At 41.9% G+C, this 10731-nt stretch overlaps 1 protein-coding gene across 3 annotated transcripts; it reads right to left on the minus strand.

The window, feature by feature from the left end:
* Positions 1 to 601: 601 nt before the first annotated feature.
* LOC113212655 (probable phosphorylase b kinase regulatory subunit alpha) lies at positions 602 to 8647 on the minus strand. 3 transcript variants are annotated; one of them, XM_026431450.2, is made up of 26 exons: positions 8483 to 8647; positions 8179 to 8360; positions 7940 to 8098; positions 7640 to 7856; positions 7461 to 7543; positions 7161 to 7352; positions 6889 to 7077; positions 6639 to 6791; positions 6383 to 6556; positions 6049 to 6262; positions 5824 to 5933; positions 4795 to 4942; positions 4283 to 4355; positions 4098 to 4189; positions 3856 to 4020; positions 3639 to 3768; positions 3378 to 3514; positions 3116 to 3288; positions 2897 to 3019; positions 2719 to 2808; positions 2467 to 2605; positions 2333 to 2385; positions 2096 to 2257; positions 1954 to 2007; positions 1659 to 1862; positions 602 to 1565 (listed from the first exon to the last, which is right to left on the minus strand). In XM_026431450.2, the coding sequence occupies exons 2-26, from the start codon at positions 8254 to 8256 to the stop codon at positions 1338 to 1340; spliced, it is 3540 nt and encodes a 1179-aa protein (XP_026287235.1). In that variant the 5' UTR covers positions 8257 to 8360; positions 8483 to 8647; the 3' UTR covers positions 602 to 1337. The 3 variants fall into 3 exon arrangements, with proteins under 3 accessions (XP_026287235.1, XP_026287233.1, XP_026287234.1); XM_026431448.2 differs by having other exon boundaries at positions 3378 to 3532; XM_026431449.2 differs by lacking the exon at positions 4795 to 4942 and adding an exon at positions 5365 to 5512 and having other exon boundaries at positions 3378 to 3532.
* Positions 8648 to 10731: the final 2084 nt, after the last annotated feature.

Consider the following 10731-nt stretch of genomic DNA (forward strand, 5'->3'; position numbering starts at 1 on the left):
CCTGTGATAGAGTTACCCTCCCCTCCCCTCCCACCCGTTCTTCCTGTGATAGAGGGATACCTAGGTAGCTCATTGTTTATAATTATTACTTCATCATTCTAGAGCTAAGTAAATGTGCCACCTCAAAGTTTGTTTTCTAGTGCCAGCATCATTGTTTCTCAATATTCAGCGTTAGTTTGTTGTTTCTTCGTGAAGTCTCATTCTAAAGCCAGGACTTCAACTCATTCTTACAAAGTTGTGCAGTGTGCTCTACATGTCTGCACCTGAAAAAAATGTTTCAGAAAACAAAGATATTTCCTAGTTGTCAACTAATATTCTGTTTGACATCACATATACATTTACTGGTACGTATTTTGCTTCTGCAAATTGACTAAACCAGGATCTAAATTGTCTGTCTATAGGCGTCATGGATCTATTCCATTAGTATTTTTAAACTCTTGTTAAACTCTTGAAGTTCTTCCTTTTATGCCATTGTTCTAGTAGTTTGGAAAAAAATGTTTGCAGGACATCTCCAAAGTTTGTGATGAGGAGTAACAAATAAACATTGTTAAAAACTGAGACTGAGATCTTCTTCATAAGATAAACAATAAAATATGCCAAATAACACATTTCCTTCCCATTTTTTAAATTTATTTTTTTATTTTACATTAAATACAACATTTTATAACAACAATAATCTTGCCAATGCAAGAACCACCAACTTCCTGTTTATGTGAAGTATGGTCATGGCACAAAGGTTATCACAGCTCTACCGCAGTTGACACACAGGTGTATCATAGCACTAAGGAGCAAAATAGAAATACATACAATATACTTGGCTCAGTATGCAGTTGCAACATTAATTGTATATCCTTTGCTTTAGAGGCAAACTTTACAGGATACTGCAGATTAGAAGGATAAATTTCTATATAAGAATTAGAGACTGGATGAAGCATGAATATGAAACCAAGGCAAGAATATAAACATGGGCGAATGCATAAAATTAGTACAGGAACAAAACCAAATTAATATTATTCAAAAAAATATTTCAAGAAAATAGTTCCCAATAGGAAATTGAAATTATTCATAGGCCTCTTCTAGGAGAGTTCATCAGCAAAAATAGGGATTGGGTGCAATTCAAAAATATTACATGTTAAAAAGTCTTTTTGGCCAGCCTCTGAAGAAATCTCATAGCTCACTAAAAAATATTATTAATTAAAAGCAAAATCAAAACAAGTCTGACAGTATTATTATTCTGTCATGAGGCAATAATAGAATTGAACAATTTACTGCTTGTCTTTAAAATAGTAGAGACTTACTAAAAGTAATCAGCCTCTGGAATAATTAAACAAAATTGCTTAAGTAATGGTGCAATCCATGTCACCTTCCTTGGGCAAGCAGTCCAGCAGTGAGGCAACTGCTCGTGTCACGTAGCTCATGGTGCCATAACTCCCGGAAGGAGCCGAATCATAGAAATGCTGACAAATGTATGCAGCACCTCCACAGAGTAGACCTCCAGAGCAAGACATATCACGTTGTTCTCGTGGTTTGGCACAGCACAGGGTAGCATCCCCATTGACTTGCATCTAAATAAACAAATGACCAAAAGCAACACTCTTCAATGATAGTGATAGTTGGTTTCTAAATACTCCATCTTTGAACATTTGAAAAAAATGTACCTGATCCTCCAGAAAAATTTGGTTTGCTTTGTGGACTAGATGCTCTACTGCAATGACACCACCTAAAGTGCTAGCAACGTTATACTCAGACACTAAAGTCAAGACCATCAGAGCTTCAACAACAAGCTGACGATACTCAGGCTGGGGTATAGTATTTAAAACAGTTTCCACTGCTAGAGCAAATTTAAGCTCGCCAGATGTCATCTAATAAGAGGGAAAAAATAATTAATTAAAATTGATATAATTTTTGAAGTTTTAAGTTAAAGAACCGGCCACTGTGCAGATATCAACATACTTCTTGGGTAAGGTTTTGAGGAAGGACTCGGCCTTCAATTGCTAGCCCCTGGCACTGTAGACAAAGGAAAAATTATACATAGTTTGAAAATTCTTAGAATGTTTGTGCGATTGACTGATGAGATTAAATTAAATATATGTACCCTTTCAAGCACATGCCATACTCTTCGATAAAAGTCAGTAGGAACTCTATTTAAAGCTCCATCTAGCCGACGTCGCCGGAGCCACTGTCCTTGCCGATCGGAGCCAACGTCCTCTTCAGCCTCTCCTTCGGGCACAGCCAGAAGACCACCAATTTGACTTCTCTAAATAACACAAAAAACAAATCATGAAACTTTCTAGAGATAGTATCTTCATAACAGACTAAAGTGAAATATTACCTTGCTCACTCGACTTGACTTACAACTTATGACTGAGTAGTTGCCTCTCCCAACTGCAAAGGTAAAAAATCTCACTAGTGGCTAATTTTTAAATAAATGCTACAGTTGATTATTTTAATGAATTTGGACTTTACCGCTGCTCATAGCAAACTCTTTTCCACTCATAATGTGGTGGAGAAGATTTTTCATTTCAAATGGTGATAAGTTGAGAAGATGTTCCGAGGCTTCCTCACCATTACATATAAGAGAGCGAGACAGTTCAGTTGCCATTACCTAAAGAACAAAACACAGATATTACACTAAACTTTATAAAATGAGCGCATAGGAATTTACCGAGCCAACAGTAATTTAATAAAAAAAAGAAAACTATTAAATTAGCTTTTGACCTGAATGATGAGACCTGCACGGAGGCGCAACATTTCATTGAAGAGTTGGGGTTCCGTTCTGATGAACATAGCTAAGTAAACCAGCAACTCCTGAAAAGATTTAATACATTTAGAATAGATATACCAATGCAAACAAACTAAATTGAACTAAACTTGACATTTTTAAGCAAACCCTTACTTGTGTTAGCATAGCTGTACTCTCATCATCACCATATGCTTGATGTATGAGCTGTCTTAATTCATTCTCAGGTAAAGGCGCAGTGATGGTGTGCTCATTTGATGGAGGCATTCCTACAGTCACCTACAAAAAGTGTGAGCATACACAGTAAATTCATGCAGTTTGACAGTTTGAATAGGGAAAAGTTAAAAAACAGCACTTTGACTTGTAGAAGTTTACCTGTTTCTGACGAACTAGTATATCAGTCACTGCTTTTGCAAGGTCTTCAACACGTTTCCCAAGCATACCCGCTGTATGACGAACAAGACCCCACAGCTTCTGCTGAGATGCTTTCACATAGAGTATTTTCAGAAGATCCTTAACTGTAACCTCCTTCCCATCTTCCACAATGCCTAAAGACAGGGAAAGTTTACAGGTAAGTACATGCATAATAGGAAACTAGCATCTGAGAATGGACAACGTCACAATGCCCCTATCTCACCTGTATTAAAGTTCAGGCCCTGTGTATCCACTAAATACTGCAAAATATCCCCTTGCTCTTCAAGGTGTTCAGATTCTCTTAACATGGTTAATAGCTCCTCCACTTCAGTGTCCGCATACTGTGTTTCTGACTGAAGCCTACGGGCAACGACCTCACTGGTCACATGTCAATAGCAGGAGAAAGGAAGGGAGAAAAACAAGAGAGATAGGAAAGAAAAAGAAGACCCAACAGTATTTTCTCTAATTTAAATGGTACACAAACCTATGCCTTGTTGGTGTTTGCTTCCATAACGGAACTAAATCCTCAGGAGAAGGACTACGATTTTTCCCATCTGTACTGCTTTCTGATGGACGTCTTTCAGCGTCTCCCACAGGAACACCTAAGGAATCCGCTTTAAAAAAGAAATAATTGATGAAGTATTCAAGATGTAAATTCCTTATGCAGAGGGTTGCTCTGAAGAAGTTTTAAAGAGACTTACTTTCAGCTAGAATAATGGATCTAGTTTTCTTAATTGCTCCCTTCACAGACATTCTCCTACGAAGGTTCTTCTTCCTATCAACAGTTTTTGTTAAAAGTTGACTTCTGGTGGCAAGAGATTTCATCATGTGATCTTCTAAGTATTTTTCCACTGAAGGATTGAGTCCTGGATGCAGAAGAAAAAAAAAAGTTACACATTCTGAACTCAATTTGATTTAAGTTACTGGATGAGAAGACACTCACGATCAGGCAGCCCATCCTCTTGACTACCAAGGAAGCTGAGGTTGGTAATACATGAAGTGCTTAAGAACTCACTAAGGTTTCCTAAAGTCACTCTAAAACATAAACAAAGAAAGAGTTCTGTAGGGCATGTCTAAACATAGCACAATATAGGTAGATACATGATTTGATCTTCATTTTGGAGTTACCTTGTTCCACTAATGTACCCGCTTTTCAATTTTTTCATAGTAGTAACCATAGCCAGTGGGATCTTCCCATTATCTGAAGCAATAATTCATAAATTAGATCTAACCGAATTTTGGAAATCAACTCACCTTCTCTCATGACCTTACTACTGCTATAATACAAAGCAAAAAGTGCGCATAAGGCATATTTATTCCATTCACAGATCCTGTACTAATTGGTTAATCCTTCCCCCCACCCCCCTTTTTTCTTGCTTTTTTTTCTTAAACGACAGGCACCCAGCACAACTCCTTAAATACAACATGTTTTGAAAGTAAAGGCAACTCTTGAATTTAAAAAATGCAGCCTTCCAAGTAAGACATCATGGTAATGCAGGGAAGATTTTTCACTTTTCACTTACTGTATGAAGAGTGGGCAAGTACTAGATTCTTCACAATTTTAACCATATAATTTATAAGAGAAAAATATTTCCACAAATTGCATGAATAAAGCATTTTTACCATTAGCAAAATATTACCTAAATGGCTCTGGTTGCAGACGATGACATAAGTAGGGCGGCCCAAAGTGTTCCGCCAATTCATAGCCAAAAATGCAAAATCAGTCACAAAGTTGCTGGCCAAAAAATCAATATCGCTCACAGTATAGACTTCTTCCAAATCTGTTTTCTAAAAATATATCAAGCAAATTAGACCCATGCACTGTTAGTAAAAATCTTCATGTCATGAATATTCACAAGGGAGAATCTTAGATCTAAATGTTGCAGAGCAGGACACAAAGAAGGGGGAAAACATAATGTAAGGGCAGTCATGGAATAATTAGCTCTTATGGTTCAAAGTGAAAAATAATTACATTCTACATAACATTTGAGGAGTAGCCATGCAGTCAGCAGGAAAATGCAAAAATATCTAGCAGTTGCACTTGTTCTGTCAGGCCAGATAACACTAAAATGGCTTTACTCCACATCTCTTTGTAGATTAGATATTTTTTTTTTTTTTGAAAAGCACACAGGCAAACTTGTATATTATTAGTAAATATTGTAGCTGCTTTCATTCCAATAATGCTTTGCTGTTAACTTGCTGTCCTGTACCTAAGTGCATGCTCTTGATGGCAATGACGATCAGGGGGCGACCCAGCATGTTCTGCCAACTTGACTTCAGGAAGTAAATCTCACTCTTGAGGATATCAATCATCAGTTCGTTGTCAGATACAATGTAGAAGCGAGTCAGGTCGGTCAGCTATGACACAGTATACAATGTGTGTCAAAAAAGAGCACTACCTAAATTTGATTTTAGATACTCAAGAAAAGCACTGATGTCTAAAAAGATTTGTTTGGTATTAAAACAATAGTAGCATAATAGAAATAATAGCCAGGATGAATGTGGAGTGGTACACAGAAGTTGAGAAACAAAGCAACTTTATGACATTGATAAGGATGAACAGATCTCTACAACAAATATAAATAAAATCAAAGCCTGGTGCAACCTTATATAACAAAGAAATGAAATACTATTGCCCTAATTTTCCAGATCAATATCTTTTTTCTTACCTGTGGTGTAAAAGCAAATATACGATCATGGAGTGAATACAGCTTGCTCGTGCTCAATATTCCTACATCACGTGATTTGCGACCAGAAAGACCAAGTTTTTTGTTCCTCCCTGCAAAGACATTGAAAACAAATGAGTTATTTGCCATGTGCTATTGAGTTGTTTTTTTTTTAGCTAAACATTTATAGACAAATTTTATGACAAAATGTTAGACAAGCCACCACACCTAGATATGTGTACAGATGGGACAAGACTCGAGCAGACTGAACCTCAATTGGAGCCACCTCTGCTATAGTTTGCACACATATGTCATGCTGTCTCAATTTCTCACGGATTTCATTATCTTCTGCTAGGATTACAACCTGTACAACAACATCTGGTTTCTTTTCAGAGCACAGCCTCCGGTTCAGAGGGTCAAGCTCTCCAACAGCCAAAAACCTCTACAAATTTCAATACAATATTTAAAAAAAAAAAAAAGAGAGAGAGAGAGAGAGAGACATGAATGAACTTTAACAGTAGTTTGATTGCCAATACAACCTTGAAACAATTACTATACTTACATCCTGCAGAAGTTTCCCTAAGATGTACAGAGACTGAGCCCAGAGAAAAGGACAATGACCCAAAGCCATTCTTTCCTGGCTACCTGGATTTCTGTATTCATCCGTAACTTTACTGGCAGGTACTGCAAAAAGTTCTGGAACTAACTTCATCCCAGATTCTCCTTTTATGATAACCTTGAAAAATGAAAACTCACAATAGATTAAAAGAGCTAACGGCTTGGGTCCAAATGACATTTAAATTTGCTCCCGTACTCACTGATTCTAGAGCGTCAGTGTATTTTTCTGCAGCTTCCCTTTGACCCATGAAAAATGCATCCAGAATAAGGTAGCAGAAGAACAAGGGCCACTCGCACTCAATGTTTTCGAACATTCTTAGCTCCCAGGGCTCATAGTACAAGCGGTTGGGGTCCTGAGCACACATGAGGGAATGACATGAGTCTTAATTCGACTGTGTGGTGTGTGTGAAAGAGAGAGAGAGAAATAAAGAGAATGAAATTAGAACATACCTCTTTAGGGGTGCGATGTCCATCTCTTAAAAACCTTTTGCAACCATAACGGCCCTGCAGCTTGGAGACAATAGTTTGCCTGGTTTGATAAATAAGTTGGGGATCATCTACAGCAAAGGCAGGAAAACTGATAACTGAGAGGAGACCACTGTCTATTTCTTTGGAGCTGGACTCTCGAGGCAGCATTGACTGTAGAAGAATCAACAAAATATAAGAAAACAATAAGATAAAGGGAGGACAAAATTATCTCGAATTCTCTTGTACTGTATTACATGCAAGACGGCTTGACACTTCTGTGCCTCATCAGCAAGAACATGAATAATAGACGAGGGTCCTCCTCGAGCTCCAAACAAGTCCAGCTCATTCATTGCTTCGAGGGCTGCCTTAGCCATTCCTATTGAGCTGGCATTGAGTTCAGGGAGACCATGATTCGCCTTATCTCCTCGTTCCCAAATTCCGTAGTCCTGGGAAAAAGAGAAAGATCACTGATGTTAGGGATTTGCCGTGGAATCCGTCACATACTAAGAGGCAAAAAAAGCTGATAAGCTCAAAATTTGTAAGAAAATACTAACAGGTATACAGTAAGCTGATTCAATGTAAAATACCAAGTTTTGAATAAAGGAAACCTCATCTAGACTGAAAATAATCTGTAGACCTGTCATACACAGAAATGGTCAGTAAAATATAGTTAGTAATTATTGAGATAAAATCAAAAAAATTAGTCTAGCTCTTGACAGTTAAGAGTGAATACCTGAGGCTGTCATCTGTGCAAGCACGAGTAAATACAAGGAGACGGCATCAATTTGAAGATGTCCCCATTCTGCATCGCCAACAACGGATTGCCCTGTAGTCGATGAATATTTAGCATGTAGTGAATCAAGAGGATTTTGAGAAATCTTAAACTTTTCAACTTTGTCCTTTTGCTGCATCATTGCCATCAACAATCCTCTCATAAGCTTCACACAACTCTAAACCAAATGAAAATATGTAATAAATGTGTTGTTAAATTGTGACAACATTCAAAGTTTGGAAAGAATCGATCCAAACTGACCTGTTCAAGTTCATAGGTTTTGGCTCTGTCCTCATCCATGTCAGCCATCTTTTTGTAGGCCATTGAGAGCCCCCACACGGACAGAACACAGTAAACATTATCACGTATCCAAGCATGATCGTTCTCTGGACTGGCAGGAAATAAGCCTGTAACAGGGTCCTGCAAATCCAAAACAAATTATGGTTACACTGCTCATGTCCACATGAGAGATTCTATTAAAGACCAGTGTTTATGTTTACCTGATGGCACATAATCAGTTTGTGGGCTATCCGCTGGTAGTAGTCCAGGCGGGCCCCTGAGTTGCTTCTACTCCTCATGATGAAAGCCAGGGTTGCTTTTACAAATGACTAGTTGTCTTAAGTTTTCTTTCACCACTTTGCGGTGCTGTTACATCAACATCACTTCCGCGGGGCTCACAAAACTAATGTGAAGGGCGAAAGAAAGAGGTTAGAGTAATCGGCAACAAAAGCTTCAAACTGATTTCCTGCAGAGGATGACAGCACAATTGACACCGACAAAAAGATCTCTGAAACTTAGAAGTACCTAAACGAGCCCCAAGCATAGCCGCCAACGAAATGTTTATTTTGAAAGATTAAAATGTTGCAAGTACTTTCTGCTCCCCTCCCCCCGACACACTGCGAATGTCCTCTGTCCTCTGCTCCGCTCGGTCGGGCTCGGCAGGGATGAGGCTCGGAGCCGAGTCGTCTGCCGATCTCACCCGAGGCCGTTCAACTCAACCAATGAAATCGCACGGATCGCCCGCTGTCTTCCCCGAAAATCGCATGCGCGGATTTCCCGGGAATTCCCAGCCATCCATCGCGACTACCGGAAAATCAACATGTCAAATAAGTCGAGTACAGTAATGTCCCTCTCGAAGCTGGCAAATCGGGACCGGATTTCAGCTTCGAGAGGACGACCCGAAAGTTAGCCACATGTTGCGAACCTATTGTATTCGCGGACTCGGGCATCAGGCGGTTGTAAATGCTTTGTCGCCCGAGCTAGCGCGAGCTCGCCAGGTTGTAAACCCCCATCCTTAAGCAGGGTCCGTCACAAAATTTCAGCTTCGAGCGAGCCAGCTTCGAGAGGGACATTACTGTACTCGATACTAGTCCCTAAGACTGTCTCTACCAGGGGGGCTTCTCGGGAACCAAGTCGTGAGAGAACGAGCGTGCCGTGAACGCGTGAAGGAACGGCCACAGGGAACTGGTTCCCGAGAAGCCCCCCTGAAGGAGAAAACTCACCCCCCCCCCACTCGCTTTTCCTCTAGAACAGGGCAGCAGGGGCTCATTAACAGTAACAGTAATACCCCCGGCTGTGGCTTTATCACCTTAACACGTTCCCTGCGGCGTGACCACTATGTGGTCACGCGCAGACCTCACTTTGAAAAATTGTGGACGGGCTACGGTTTGAGTTACTATAGAGATGACGTTTTGGGTTTTGCCTTATAAAGGAAGAAAGTATCTCCAGTTTTTCCAGGATAGCAACGAGACCCTAGCCGTTCTAGGGGGCGTGACCACACAGTGACCACACCGACCAGACGCATGCAAATGGCATGGTGTCCAGCGATGGCCGCACCTAACACAAGAGGTTCCAGTCCCATGGACGGCAGATGCCGCACACAAGGCCTGTCCATGTCCAGCATGCCCCAGGTGCCGTGGTCACGCGTGGTCACAGAACCCCGAAACAGCGTGCTTGCGAGCATTCTGACCAAGTGTTGTCACTCGTGGTCACACATCACTCACGGCGGCCCCTGTCAATTTCCTAACACCCTGCGGTCACGAGTGGTCATCACACATCACTCAGTGCGGCCCCTGTCAAATTCCCCGACACCCTGTGGTCACGAGTGGTCACGAGTGGTCACGCCGCACTCAGGGCTGTTCTCTGGGAGTTCTCCGGCACCCTGTGGTCACGCGTGGTCACACCCCACCCCACTGGAAGCTGTCCCCCTGCCTATTTTCCGACACCCAGTGGTCACAGGGTCACGCCTCACTCTGGCTGTTCCCTGGGAGTTTTTCGACTCCCTGTGGTCACGCGCACGCGCGTGGTAACAACTCACTCAAAGCTGTTCCACCGACTATTTTCGGCACCCCGGGCCCTCGCACTCTGTCCGGCACCAAACACGGTTCCCGGGGACATCCGTCTCCGGTATCCGTATGGGGCCTTTCAGACTTCGATCGCTCCCCATAGCTGCCATCATGATAGGACGTGGGGTCCTCGAAGCCAGGATTAGCATACTTGCTCTGCAATGTGCCCTGGTGGAGAGTCCTCGCCAGTAGGACGGCACTGCCGGACCGAAAACCTGTGCGTCAACACTGACGTGGGTATTACTGTTACTGCGGTCACGGATGGTCACGCCTCAGTCAGGGCCGTTTCCTGCGAGTTCCCCAGCATTTTGCGGCCACGCTTGCACATGCTACGTCAAAACGGCTCATTCCGAAGCTTTCTACAGAGTTATTTCCAAATATCTTAGGACCAGTTGACATTTTTTGAACCCCGACGTCATCATCGGATTCAGATTCCCCTCTTCGAGACCTTTCAAACGAGTATAAGGTTGATAGGGTTCTGACGGCTCCTGACCTAACTTCTTTCCGCTCCTCTCACTCTCAGCTCGGCGCTCCGCCACGCCTCCGCCTCGCTTCTCCACCAACACGGTAGCATGGGCTCCGGAGTGTGTCTGTGGCGACCTCAGCTTCGTCCCCTCTCCCTCGGCCAAGCCTCCGGGGCCACGCCCCGGAGCTCTTGGAGCGGTGTGGCCTGGTCGAGGGGGCTGTCTCCTTAGCCTTGTGGGCTAA

The sequence above is a fragment of the Frankliniella occidentalis genome, unplaced genomic scaffold, assembly GCF_000697945.3.
Source record: "Frankliniella occidentalis isolate FOCC.00 unplaced genomic scaffold, Focc_3.1 Scaffold61, whole genome shotgun sequence".
In the NCBI taxonomy this organism is placed as follows: Eukaryota; Metazoa; Arthropoda; class Insecta; order Thysanoptera; family Thripidae; genus Frankliniella; species Frankliniella occidentalis.